The 15207-nt window shown below is 30.8% G+C and overlaps 1 protein-coding gene across 1 annotated transcript; it reads left to right on the top strand.

The window, feature by feature from the left end:
* Positions 1–13597: 13597 nt before the first annotated feature.
* APUU_70854A (uncharacterized protein) lies at positions 13598–14313 on the top strand (the record flags this gene model as incomplete). The annotated part of the gene is made up of 3 exons (XM_041695774.1): positions 13598–13789; positions 13906–14146; positions 14198–14313. 3 exons carry the CDS (start codon positions 13598–13600, stop codon positions 14311–14313), a joined length of 549 nt encoding a protein of 182 aa, XP_041561470.1.
* Between the last annotated feature and the right edge of the window lie 894 nt (positions 14314–15207).

Here is a 15207-nt window from a genome sequence, read left to right as displayed (position 1 = left end):
TTTAGTGTCTCACCTATTTATTTTTATTATAAAAGTAGTAAGCGTCGTAGTCTATATAATAATTTTTTTAATTTTAGGACTTTATTTTTTAAACTAAATCCTGGTAGAGGTGAAATATATATAGTTTTATTAATAGGACTGTTTAGAAAAGTATTTACTATATCTAATTAGATAGTCTCCAGATTAAATACAGTAATTAGGACTAATATAATCCTAATAATTCTAGAAGCTAGGGTAACTACCCTAGTTTCTTAATTAATTAGAGGTTATAGATCTCCTCTAACACAGATTCTTACTTTTAGCCTTAATAAATAGTTGTTTTCATTAAATTTATATATGAAAACCTATTTTAATAGTAGAAGTTAACTATTAGGAATAAATTTATAGGTTTCTTCCTATATATCTATTTATTTTAATTAGTTAATTTCTTTTTCACATGCTTGTATCTATTTATTTTTAAATAGACTTGACTGAACCTCTTTCTAATTTATTAGTAGTTATAGTAAATCATTTTTATAATATTTATAAATATTATAGATTCCTGTTGTGAATGCCTGATTGATATAATAATTTCTAGGTATTTTTAAAGATCCTTGGTCAGATAATAGAGATCTATTTTATTTTAGATAAATTAGCTTTATAATCTTATTATAATTATTAAGTTTTAATTAACTATTATCAATTAATACTTGTGGTGGTATTTAAATTGGTGTTTCAGATAGATCTCTAAGTATTTAATCTTCTAGTTTAGGTTCTGATTCAGTATTCACTTCAGTTTCACTTTTGTATATAGATTCAATAGAAAAGTAAGGTGAAAGTAAACTTTATTATTCTGATTTATTAAGTTCCTTATATATTTCTTCATTTAATTAAATAGATTCAATTATTTAAATAATTTTAGGATTTTTTAGAGGTTTAATCTCTATATATGAGTTATTAATAGTTCCTATAGCTTGGGAACTATTTTTGAAGGTTTTATTTTTATTAAATATATAGTCTCTTACTGATATAACTTTATTTTTATATAAAATCTATATTTTCTATATATTTAAACTTTGATACCTTATTAAATATCCTATTAAAGCACGTGGCTTTAATTTCTGGAGTCTTGGGATATTTGTAATTCGGGTGTATACAGTAGATCTATATCTTTTTAGGTTAGATAGATCTGGTATTGGTTTTATGTAGCCTGGTTTAGTTAATAAACTTTTATAGAGTTTTTAATATAATATTTACTAATCTAGTAACTTTATTAGGGTTTGATTTAATATATATATAGCCGTTTCGAAAGTATATAGCTATAAATATATTAGAATTCCTGATTCTATTAATAAAAGTCTTATTTTTATTGATATTAGAGCTCCAGATCTTTCTATAAATAGATTTTATTCTGGTTGCCCTATAGGGCTTGTATTAAATATCAAGCCTTCTAATTAGTCAATAAATTTATTTAGATTAGGATCATTATCTGAATGAAATTGTTTTAGTTAAATATTAAATTATTTATTAATATACTGTATTATTTACTTTAATAATTTAGTAGTTTGATCTTTTGACTGTATCGCTTTTCCTAGATAATATTTTGAATATAGATTATAAATATGACTAATATAGTTTATATTTTTAATCCCTTTATTCAAATGGATCAGGTCCTAATAAATTATTTCAAAGGGGGTAGTTCCTATTAAAATAGATCTTCTTGATATCTGTCTTTTTAATTTAGACAGTTGACATGTTAAACATAGCTCTGAATTAGGGCTTGAATCAGTAATTTCTACACCTGTGACTGCTGAATCCAGGTGTTTTAGAGTTTCCTGGCTGGGATGCCCTAATTATTGATGCCAAAGTTCTTCAGATCCTTTTAATATATATAGCATATCAGATCTTTGGACTTGGTAAGTAGAGTATTCTATAGGATCTAATAATCCTATAGTATCTAATTAATCTAATAGATTAATTATTTCCTGAATATTATCTCTATTAGGCTGAACCTCAGGCCTCTTAGGTAATTCTTTAATATCTTAAGATTTCACCTCTTCTTCACTTTTATGTGGGATTTCTATAGAAAAATAAGGTAAATATAACAGGTCCTATTTAATTAATAAGATTCCTTAATATATATTTATCTGACATACTTTCTTGCCATACACATTTTCAATATATAATTTCTTAGAATTATATAATAATCCTGCTTTCATAGCTCTGGATATAGATAAAATATTAAGATAAAACTGTAGTATATATGCACAGTCCTGTCAGATAAGGTCTGCCGATCCTTAGTTATTCTTAATACAAGTGAAAAAGAGTCTTTAATAAGTGCGTTAATTAAAGAGAATAGAGATATAATATAGTCTTACGTAATTTTATAATAATAGACTAGTTGTGCTTCTGAAAATAATAAATAAAAAGTAAACTTAGATATAGTAATAATAGTACTATATATATTCTTTATTAACTATATTTATCCTATACTCAGAGTATATCCTTAATATGTTTCTTATAGATCTGTCTATGTTTCCTTATAGTATACTTATATTACTAGACTTCTTTAGATCTAGTATTATAGCATGACTATGCGCGGGTTAGTTTATTATTATTCTGCTGTTATTACAGCGCTAGCTGTGGTGTAGTAGGTTTATTAGCTATTAATATTTATATTTTCTAATAATCCTTCTCTTTAAAGATCTTTGTCCTAAAGATATAATAAGTAGCGCTTTCTTTATAAGTAATAATATTATCTAACTTACTTCTTTTCTTAATATCTCAGTACTGACTCGCGATGTCTTTTTATTTAGGTATATTAAAAAATAAGCTTATCTATTATTTTAAGGAGAGTAGTTTTATGATAGTTACTCCCTACTCCTACTATACTTATTTTAAATAGCTGTATGTTAAAGTTAAAGGTTCTTCTTATTATAAGGATTATATTACCGAAGGTGGTCAGTCCTGTTATATTAATTTAAAAATATTATTTTCGGATAGTAAATAGCGTCGGCTTGTAAAGGCCTAAAATAAGATAAGAATTTAAAAGAAAAAAGCCCTGGCTCTTTTATCCTATCTTAAAAAGTAAGATAATCTTTTTTATAAATATGCAGGGGACTTTATTATTTAAGATATAAAAAAATAGAGGAACTAGAAGTATTAGAAGAAGAAAAATAAAAATAAAAGAAGATAGAGGTATAATAGATAGAGATTAACAGAGTCTTCTGGATTATTTTTATATCTTTTTTAGTCTATATTAACGCGGTCCTTTTATCTTCTATATTTAATACTTCTTTCTTTAATCCGGTTGCTTTTAACTAATTTCTTGCTAGTATTCCTGGATTCTCTTAGGGTAGTTAAGGTTCCTAACTAGCTTCTATATATTATTTTCATGTGAGTAACCGGCCTATTTGATAAGGTAGTAGATTTATCTGTATTCTAATCTCTTATTTAGAATCTTCTTAATCTTATATTCTTCTTCTGATTCAGTTGCTTTATTATTAGTATTTTTAGGATTTTTTATTAGTTTAAGTAATAAGATATGGAATATTAGGTAAACTTATATTCTTATTAGTAGTATTAAGTAGTAATTATTATTTATAAGCCTTTCCTATATTCTGAATAATCTATATTTTATAGTATTAAGTTTATTACTTGATTATTTACTCTAAATATTAAATTTTTTTATTCCTATAGTTTATTATAGTAGGTAAACTTTTTCTCTCTTCTAAAGTTATAGTATGCCCTTATACTTCTTATTATAATAGAACTTTATCTTTTTTTCTGCTTATTTAATATTGTCTGTAATTGACTTATATAATATATTTAAATATAGAATTTTTATTAGTACTGTTTTAGATTATTCTTCAGCTGGCAGTATCTTCTAATTCATCCTTGGGTTCCTTTCTAGATTTGTAATATATAGTATAATACCCGTAGTAGTATTTCTAGTATTATTAATAGTAAACTGTACTATTAGTAATAATTTAACCTAATTATCTTAGTTCTAATTAAGGTAGTGTTATAGATATTATTTAATTAATTAAATCATCCTTTCTGTTTATCTGTCTGTTTATTAATGGTTTGCGGTTAATAAGTTTTATTTAGTTCTACAGGCTTCTATTATTATTTCTTAAAATTTTAATGTGAATATCTTGTCTCTATCAGATATAATTTCTTATAATAATCCTGTCTAAATAAATACTTTTTATAATATTAACAGTACTAGCTATTCGGCGGTAATATCTTTTCTAGTTAGTTAAATAATTATATATTTTATAAGTTTATATACCGTCGTGATTGTATTAGTGTAGGTGATTCCTGTAATAGGATCCCTTAATAGTAGTAGTCCTTAAATAAAATCCACTGTAATACTTTTCTATAGTTTTTCTGGTATCTTTGGTATCTGTATTTTTCTGAATAGTTGATAATATATTAATTTATTCTAATTATACTCTTTATACTTAATAATATAGTCTTAGACTCTTTTATATATTTATAGAAAGTAATATACTTATTAGATCTTTTCTATTATTTATTTAATCTCCTGGTATTCTTTAGTTAGCGGGTTATAATATATCCTAATTATTTCTCTAATTATATTCTTAAGTATTATAATTAATCTATTCTATATTATAATTCTATTTTACTTCTTAAGTTACATCCTGTTAATCTTCTAATTCTATAAGTATTTATTTTTTTTCTATGCCCTCTTAAGTTGAACTATAAATTTATAATTATTAATTATTATTATTATAGTAAGCTAAGTATTTTAATTAAATTATAATCTATCCTATTCTTTCTTTAATAGATTAGTTTTAGGTTTCTTAATATTAATTAGATAGTCCGGTTATTAGCTTAGGATATTAGTAGTAATATTCTTTTTCTTATTAATATACTTAATTTTAAAGTTAAATTTAGTAAGGTATTAAGCCTATTATACTTATTATTTAATTAGCTCCTTGGAGGTTATAAAGTATATAAGATTTTTATAATTAGTTTATATAATAACTTTATCTTTAACCCTTTAGAGATAATATCTTTAATACTTAAATCTCTTAATAATTATAAGTATCTCTCTATTATATATATTATAATTTCGTTCGGCTTGAGTAAGTTATCTTAAGTAAAAAGTAATAGATTATAATTTCTTATTTTTCTTTTATTTAAGTACTAACCTAATAGCTTCTTCTAATATATCGGTTTTTATCTATGATTACTATTCTGGATTAAATAATATAAGAATAGGCAAGTCTTTAACTTTTTCTTTAATTTTTTTAAAAGCTTCTTATTCCTCTTATCTCTATTTAAATAATTAGTTATCTTATAGTAGCTTTATAATTAACTATATTATTTATAAGTACTTAAATAGGTACCTCTATATATACCTGGTAATTCCTAAAAATCTTTATACTCTTTTCTTATTATTTAGTACTAGCTAATTAAGTATTGATTTAACTTTTTTTAGTGGTATCTTTTATCTGTTTAGTATAAAAACTATCCCTAAATACTTAATTTTAGTTATATTAAATTTATATTTTTTAATACTTAAGGTTAATTAGGTGTTTATTATAATTATTATAATCTTTTATATATAAGTATCATGGTCCTTTAGGTTTTTTAAATAGATAATAATATTATTAAAATAAATAGTAATAAAGTTGTTTAAGTACTCCTAGAGTATATAAGTTATATACCTAGTAAATTTAGCTAGTAATTATTTTAATCTTATAGATATAATAATCTATTTATAAAGTCCTATATCTATAAAAAATACTATCTTCCAGATATCCTCTTTATTTATTCTTAGATTATAATAACCCTACTGAATATTAAAAATAGTTATAATTTTTACTTCTTATAATAAGTCTCTTTTCTATTCTATATATAGTACTTTATTTATATTATTAATTATTATATTATTTAAAGATTAGTAGTTATAAATAAGTCTTTATTCTCTATTTTTCTTTAGTATAAACATATTTCTTAATAAGATACTTGATTTTAATTCTTAAATATACCCAGCTTGCAAGAATTTCTTAATAAACTCTTATTCCTGCTTTAGTTTATCTCTTAATTTTTAGATCTGCTTAACTTATCTAAGCTCTATATTTAATTATAGCAGTATTCTTACTTTATAGTATACTTTATATTATAGTAGAGTTAGTAATCTAGTTTTATAAATAGATTAAGAAATTTATAATATTTTTCTAGTAATAATTCTTTGACTTTAGTAAGTTTTTCTTTATAAATCTTTTTTAGTTTTATCTGTCTAGTTACTGTTTTATACTCCTGATTTAGTTTAGTTTATTCTATTTTTTTATTTATAGGATATAGCATTATCTTTTACTTTCTTATCTTATTAATTAAAGCCTTCTATACTAATCTTGAATTATAGTATGCTGTTTCTCGGTGTTCTTTTATTATTTATAGCTGGTAGTCTTATATCCTGACTTCTCTGGTTATCTAATTAATTTCTAGATTATATTATTATAGCTATAATATTCTAATAACTCTATTATTCTAACTTCCTTACGTAGGAATAAGCTTGAACGTGATTTCTTTTATATATTTTTTAGTTAGTAATATAAGCTTGGTTATCTATAGCTCTAGTTTTTTATATAAGAATCCTCCTCTAAATTTATAAATCTTTTTAATATTTCCTATTATTTTTGTTGGAATTCTGTATTGCGTAGTGAATTTCTGGCTGATAAATTCTTCTAAGACTTCTAAGTCTAGAAGTAGCTTAGCTTTTTCTCTATTAATTATTATATAGATAATAATTAATTCTCTGTTTTCTATTACTATGAGTTAAATCTTTTCTTAATATATATTAAGATATCTCTGGTTTACTTTATACTATTTATCTTAGTTATCTTCTCTTCTAGTCCTGGTGCTTGGGTGGTAAGTATAGTTATTAGTTTAGTAACTCTTATTCTATAATATTCTGTGATTCAGGTGTCCTGGCTCGCTTTGCTAATAGTTATAATCTAGATCTTTTTTTAGGTATTAGTAATTTAGTGTTATTAATATCTGTAGTGCTTGTGGATACTAATCTGTTATAAGCTTATTTCTAAAATATTATATATATTTATTATTATAACAGAGTGACTAATAAACTTCCTGGTGGTTAAAAAGGCTTAGTACTAGGTAATAAATACAGGTATAGCTTTATATATAATCTAGTATTCTATTATATAGTTATGTTCTACCTGAGTTTAATACTTATTTATACTCTTCTATAAGTTGTATGTTTTATTTTCTATATTCTAGATATTTACTGAGGGTTTATTTATAACGTAATTCACCGGTCATCCGACCGCCACTAGTAATCCGACCAACTCCAAATTGTCGACGCGTCGTCCAACACGTCAACTTTCAAGCAATTACCATGCCACGAAAAAAGCGTCTTTCAGGTCAAAAACTCATTAAGCAGGAGGGCAGGATTCAACTTGCAATTACCTCCTATAGAAATGGCGAAATTCCTTCTATACGCCGAGCAGCAGCTGCTTTTGAAGTCCTATATGGGACACTCCGAGACCGACTAAATAGCCACGAATTTCAAGCAGAACGCCGCCACCACAACCACCGGCTTTCTCAAACTCAGGAAGACTATCTAGTACGATGGATAGTATCTAGAGATCAACGTGGCTGCCCTCCGCGGCATTCACATGTTGCATAAATGGCCGATATAATTTTAAAGGCAGATTCTTCAGTTGACTACAAACCTATTGGACAAAATTAGGTCACAAAACTTATTGCACGCCGTGACGAGGTTAAAAGTCGATTTGCACGTTGATACGATTACCAGCGAGCTCTGTGCGAGGATCCTAAGATTATTCGAAAGTGGTTTAATAATCTAGAAGAGCTCCGATCTACCAAGGGGATTCTTGATGAAGATATCTACAACTTCGACGAAACCGGCTTTACTATGGGCCGAATAGGAACAACTAAAGTTGTCTCTAGATCTAATATGCCTGGCAGACCATTACTTATTCAGCCTGGTAGTCGTGAATGGGTCACGACAATCGAATGTATTAATACTAGGGGATAGAGCGTTCCAACTTGTATTATCTTCAAAGGCAAAGTCCATATTGAAGGATGGTATGCAGAACAAGCAGTTCCAGGAACCTGGCATATTAGAACTAGTCCAAATGGCTAGACTAGCGACGAGATAGGCCTTTACTGGCTTCAACATGTCTTTATTCCTGCAACTAATAATTGTACGGTTGGTCGATATCGATTACTTGTTTTAGACGGCCATGGAAGTCATTTAACACCCCAATTCGATAAAATCTGTGAAGAAAACGATATTATACCAATCTGCATGCCTGCTCATTCATCTCATCTATTGCAACCTTTAGATATTGGCTGTTTTGGTCCTCTAAAGCGTGTATATCAGGGGTTGACTGAAGAACGGTCTCGATTAGGGCTACGCTATATTAAGAAGTTCGACTTCTTAAAGGCCTATCCCAGCGCCCACAAGACTATCTTTACCTCTCAGAATATCCAAAATGGGTTTGCAGCAGCTGGGATAGTCCCTTTTAATCCCCAAAGGGTCCTCGATAAGCTGCGTATTCTGCAGAAGACCCCAACACCCCCCAGCAGCCGTGGAGGGTATTCTACTACCTCTTCAACACTAGAAACACCTCATACAATCCGCCATTTATACCGAAAGTCTTCATCGATTCAAAAGGCTATAAGGCAACGCTCTCGCGGGTCTCCAGACCCATCAATTGCCTATTTAATACAGATGCAAAAAGGCTTCAAAGTTGCTTTATACAACGCTGAATTTCTAGCCCGAGAAAACTGTCTTCTACGCGCAGAAAGTGGTAAGACAAGAGAAAAAAAGCAGCGATCTAGACGCCAAATATCTCCTACACAAGGCCTTAATTTTGCAGAAACTAGGGATCTTATTTCGCAGAGAAATAGGCAACTAAATATAGAGGGAGAACCCCCCGCGGATTCTGCTCCAGCAAATATAGAGGCGCCAAAACGACGCCCACAAAAGTGTTCAAATTGTGGTGTTTTAGGCCATAAAAGAACAAAATATCCTCTACTTGCTACTAATTAATTTAAATTGATATTTGCGTTGCTGCGTTGTTGCGAATTACTTTAATATCATTAAGCGTAGCGAATTTGCGGAGTTGGTCGGATTACTAGTGGCGGTCGGATGACCGGTGAATTACGTTAGTACTTATTATATTATCTAATATGATCTTACTATATCTGTATTATTATTTTTTAGTATCTTGATACTGCTGGTAGATAGTTGTAGGTATTATTCTTAGTTTTCTATAAAGATTTTTTTTATTTTTTATTATTAATTACTTTATTATTTTCTTTTTCTTTATAATTCTTCTATTACTTACTAGTTATTTTAGTAATATTAGTTACCGTTAGCTGCCTGTAGAACTTATTAGTTAGAAAGAAGATCTTATTATTCTCTACTAATTAATCCTTCTAATTAACTTAAGATTTATTCTTAGGTGATTATGTACGTGATTCTTAAGCTAATCTTTCTGTAGAGTCTATAAAGTATTCTGTATATTTCTTAATATTATCTATGGTGTGAATATATTTCTATAGCTTAGTAAAATTATTATTATTTAACTTATTTATATATTTCTTAAATCTTTTGGCTTATCTTTATTTCTCTTTTTTTAAAGCGTCGTTCTTAATAGTATTTATTAAGTACTGAAATACTTATTTTGTAATTACTAATCTTATTTTCTTTTCTAGGTTATCTTCTTTCTGTTCAGTAGTATTAAGGATATTATTATTAGTCTAAGGTACTTTTATTATTAGCTTAGTTATTATGTATATAGTATTAATCTATAAATTATAGATGGCTAATCTTTTTCTCTGCTTTAACTAATAGTATTGTACTATATGACCTGGTTTATTATATTTAAAATACTTTTTAATAAATTTTTTTTATTCTTACTATTCTCCTTAAGTATAGGATTAGTAATAGTAGTATTTAGTTATATCTTAATATCTCTATCTTGATCTCTGTGGTGTTATTTACTAAATTAGTTTATTCTTAACTAGCTCTATTATTGTTTTATCTTGTAATAGCGCTTAACTAATTAGTTCTTAATTTTAGAAGCTATATTAATTATCTTATTAAGAGTGTTAAGCTTGTCGGGTATATATATTATTATATTCTTAATTTCTGGTTTAAGGATCTAATAGTACTATAATCTCAAAGCTTTATCTTTTTAGTTAAGATTTAATATAATTTAGTAAAATTTCAATATAAGTTCTCTAATACTTATTTTAGGTCCTTACTTAAGTATATATATATATATTATTTAGCGGTTTTCTTAGTATTGGGGTCTCTAAAGACTTTAATAATTTATTTCTTAAAGCTCTAGTAGCTGTTAAAAACAGTATTAGTTAAATCCTTTTAGCTACTTAGATCTGTATTATCTTAAAAGTCTTGTATATATAGTTTAAACTAATTAAAAGCCAGTCCTCTAAGATAGGTTCTAGTAAATATAATCTTATCTAGACATGCATACGGGTTGGGTTGGGGCGGGTCAAGGCCTCGCGGACCCCAACCCGCAGCGGGTTTGGGTATTAATAATATTAAACCAACCCATAATAGGTTTGGGGCGGGTTCTGCGGGTTTAACCTATTAAACCTGGAGATTAACAGGACTAATCTACTATAGTAAGATACTATACTAAATAGAGCTAGACTAAATATTTAACTAGGATAGGTTAGAAAACCCGACCCAACCCATTTTTTATACTATAATATTATTTTAAGTTAGTACTAGAATAGGGATAAGAATTAAGTAGTTCTAAGGATTAGATAGTTACTAGAATTATATAGTTACTAGGCAGAGGCTAGGATCAGGCAGTTAGATAGTTTGTAAATAGAAGATATTAAGGCTAGGATCAGATGATTGCTAGGTTCAAGTAGTTACTAGGATCAAGCGGAGGCTAGGATCAGGTGGTTAAGTGGTTCGTGAAGCGGTTCGTGAAGTGGTTCGTGAATAGGAGATATCAAAACTAGGATCGAGCGGTTGCCAGGATCGGGCGGTTGTTAGGATTAAGCGGAGGCTAGGATCAGGTGGTTAAGTGGTTCATGAAGCGGTTCGTGAAGTGGTTCGTGAATAGGAGATATTAAGACTAGGATCGAGCGGTTGCCAGGATCGGGCGGTTGCTAGGATCAAGCGGAGGCTAGGATCAGGTGGTTAAGTGGTTCGTGAAGCGGTTCGTGAAGTAGTCTGTGAATAGGAGATATCAAGTCTAGGATCGAGTGGTTACTAGGATCAGGCGGTTAGGTGGTTCGTGAACAGGGGAAAATCTAATAATAGTTAGATTTTCTATTATTATCATCAGTGAATATAGTAGTGAATATGTAGAAGGGTTAAGATACCATCTCTCACCTGTCAAGGGTAATTTTGATTTCTTCTTTCTAGGTGTCTGGGTTTTTCGTTTCTGAATCCTATTTCTGAAATCCAGCAATCTTTTCACGAACTTATCAGTAGTTTCCAGTTAAATCTAACCATTGTTAGATTCCAATGCCACCAAAAAGTGCCGGGAGGTAGACTGCCTCTCCTAAGGCTAGATCGCGAGCGCCCTAAACCGGTCTTATTGTAACTAAAGATATAACACAGGAAAAACTTGGGGACTACTTCCTGGGAACCTTGATAATCGATATACGCCGCCTTGACCGGGTGTGGTCAGTTAAGCAAGGACGGAACTGAATAATTTCTGACTGTCTAGTTCGCCAACTCGTCAGCGTGTTCTAACACGGAATCTAATGATATTCTAATCGCACACGGCTTACTGTGACTGTTTGGAAGGAGGAGTTCGCAAGTATTCTTCAGTCATATATAGCAGATGGCGTGACTTTGGAGGATGTGGAAAATAGAGTTAAAGTCAGTAGAGGCAGCGAGGTATGATTCTAACTATGGTTAGTTTTTTCTGGGTGATACTGGACTAATAAAACTAGGGATCGTTTATTAGATATTCCGGGCTGGTTTGATCTGTTCTCTGAAATGGTTAACATCGCGTCGAGGCACTTCTTATATTATTAGAGGAACAGGCGAAACTTGCACAGTAAGGGGCAAATGATCAGTATGGTAACGTAATTCAAGCGCCTGAAGTTAAGGTAGTTATTTTCTAACCATGGTTAAAATCAAAATTTATCTAACAATCGGTAGGACTATTGCTGGGTAATCGACTTATATGCTATTGATGATCTGGATTCGAATTTACTGGCCGCGCTCTGCGTGAATAGTAAACCCGTTAGTCTTCAAAACTCCGAGGGTTATACTGTATATTATGTCATATCGAAATGGAATGTCCTGTCTGCCGAGGATCAGTAGAAACTAATTTTAAGTAAGACCGAATTTGACAGCTGGCTATATCAAACATTTGGGATCACCCCGGATACCACCCCTCGAATCAAGCCAATTCTCTGTAATGATGCGTGGAAGAATAGTTGTTTTTGTTACGTGTCGACTCGCTATGGCGAGGCGACATTTAATTAGGCCTTAATCACTAGAATGTTGGGAACTTGACTTGATTTCGTGAGTTTTTATGTATACTCTCTTATTATTATTCTAACTATTGTTAGATTTGGATTGCTGAATTCAAGAAGTACTTTCATTTCATGTCGAAGATCCTTGGGGGATCGGAAAACCTGCTGCATAAGAATGATTTTATGAAGATCTTCTTCCTTCCTGCTGGAAGACCCGACTTTCACTTATATCTTCTATTTTTTCCGAATATATCTGATTATTGGGACGGGAAAACCCTGTATAAACGCCTATTTGCCCTCCTGGTTGAATATTGATCGAATAAGGCCCTGCCGAAACTGTCTAAACCAGTCCACGTTGGTGGAGCTAATTTCGAACATCGTCGGCCTGACTTCATGGATATATTGGATGAGAAGCAATACGTCAGGATCTTCCATGCACTTCGTGATAACCGTGACTTGGAGTGTCCTAGTTGGTAGGTGATTTTCTAACCAAAGTTAAATATTACTTGATACTAATAATGAGAAGGTCGGACTGGACCTAACTTGAGAAGCATCCAGTCAAGCCAACTTGCCAGCTACTAAAGTATATTCTAATATGGGTAGAACTAACATAGAAGTTTCCTGAGCGGGCGAATCACGTACTATAATACTTTTATTTTATAACAGAGGTTAAGCGACTCATGCTTAATGAGGATATAGATATAGAGATTGCCCGGTAGTTCATCCTGATAATTCTTAAGGAGGTTAAACAGGAGACTATGTGGAGAGACACCGTGGTCGAAACAGAGGTAAAATGTTTCTAACTAATGTTAGAAATATTTAGCTAATAAATACTAGCTCAAGACATTACCGACAAACTTACTGGATGAGGGAAAAAATGAAGACTATCTATAATGATTTACTAAGACTTGTTGGGCTAATATTGTCAATCTGGTGACCTACCAGAAAGTGGACTGCCTCAGGGGTGATATGGCTTAATTCAATAATAAAACAACCCTTGTAAGTGAAGCTTCTAACCATAGTTAGAATAATACTAATGGGATTATAGCAAGACCAACTCCTGCCAACCCTAACATGGGGAAATATCATTGTTGATACTAATTTTCATGATAATATGATGTTGCTCAAGACTCCAGTTCTTGACAACCCGTTGACCCGTGCTGCATTTGCTGATGAGGGGGATGTTTTTGGCGCTTTGATCCACTACTGTGAATTAAAGTGGAAAATGCTCCTGACCCTTGAGTGGGGCTATATCATACTGCTTGGAAAGAATTCCCTTCGTCCGAAAAATTTGATTGCTTCTATGGTTAGTATCTATATACTCTCTTTCTAACCATGGTTAGATTGAGTTATTAATTTCATTGGCAGGAGGAATATATAGCTGCGGCTGAAGTGCTTGTAGAACTTGACATGGCATTGTAGAAAGTGGGGTATAACCTCGACCGTGATAACTTCAATGAGGACCTAGGATCATTCACTTTTAGGAGAGATATTGCCCGACCAGTCGATACTCGACCAGAAAAACCAGGTTTTCAAGATGCGCGCCCTCTGAAGTACAAGACATTAGAGGAAGAATACCTTGATGAGTTCAAACGCGCCCGGCGTCAGCGGATGAACATGATGGTTGAAAGATCCGGTACTAGAAAATGCAAGAGAGGTGATCGTAAGTTTCTAATCATGGTTAGAAATTACAGGGTTACTAACAGGATGTTAGCTGATCCTACACTCACGACTGTTCGCACTATCCTCGAGATGCCGATACCTGTTGATATCAGGCAACTGGATGGAAACTGTATCAATGCCGACACGCATCTGCAAGCGACTAACTGAATCAAGCAAAAATGCCTGGAATATGTTAACATGACTGACGAGACTCGAGCGACTCAAGGTACCCAGAAATAGTTGGAATTGAAGGATTTATATGCCTATTACAAGCTACAGATGCCAGAGGATGAAATGGAAGATCTTGAAGTAGAATCAACTCCTGGAGATGATGGCGCGGCGGGTGCTGAAATGGTGGATGTGGACTAAGCGGATTAGGAGATGCCTAATTAATTGAATATTCTAACTATGGTTAGAATGTCTTGAGTAAGGCAACAGTATCAGGTACTGACTCTACAGCTCCGTTGTCCAACAGCCTACTCTATGATTTAGTGAAAGATGCGAATGCAATACTACATAGGAAATAGTTGAAATAACACAAGATTTAAGTTGAAATTGTTTATCTATATATACAGTAGAGAGTAGATATACTTAGGATCAGTAGTTGAGGTACCACGGACTAGTATTAAGTAGTAGGTTCTTATACTATATAAAGTGAAGCTGGCTTGAATATAGATATATATTTTTATACATGTCCTTAGTCCTTTTACTGTAGTTGTTATCAGTTTAGTAACCTTAAGACTATTGCAAATCGCAGCCTTTATTGGTTAGTTCTACTTATGTAATCTATGACACTAGGTTAGATATTAATAATCTATAATTACTGTTCATCGGTATTTCTGATTCTGATTCTCTATTTTCCCTATTATTCCTCTATACACAACCTTATTCCTTGATCAACTATATCTTAAACAGTACTATATACAGAGTAATCTAACTATAGTTAGATTACTCGCTTTACAGTATAACTATGGCATGAGGTGGAACCCAGTTATCTCTCGAGACAGAGGGTGCTACAGCATGTCGGTTGCTGCGTCATTTTACCAGACTCTCCCCTGATCA

Source organism: Aspergillus puulaauensis, chromosome 7 (genome assembly GCF_016861865.1).
Source record: "Aspergillus puulaauensis MK2 DNA, chromosome 7, nearly complete sequence".
NCBI classification, from domain to species: domain Eukaryota; kingdom Fungi; phylum Ascomycota; class Eurotiomycetes; order Eurotiales; family Aspergillaceae; genus Aspergillus; species Aspergillus puulaauensis.
Note: the sequence above shows the minus strand (reverse complement) of the source record. Positions and strands in the feature narration are given on the sequence as shown.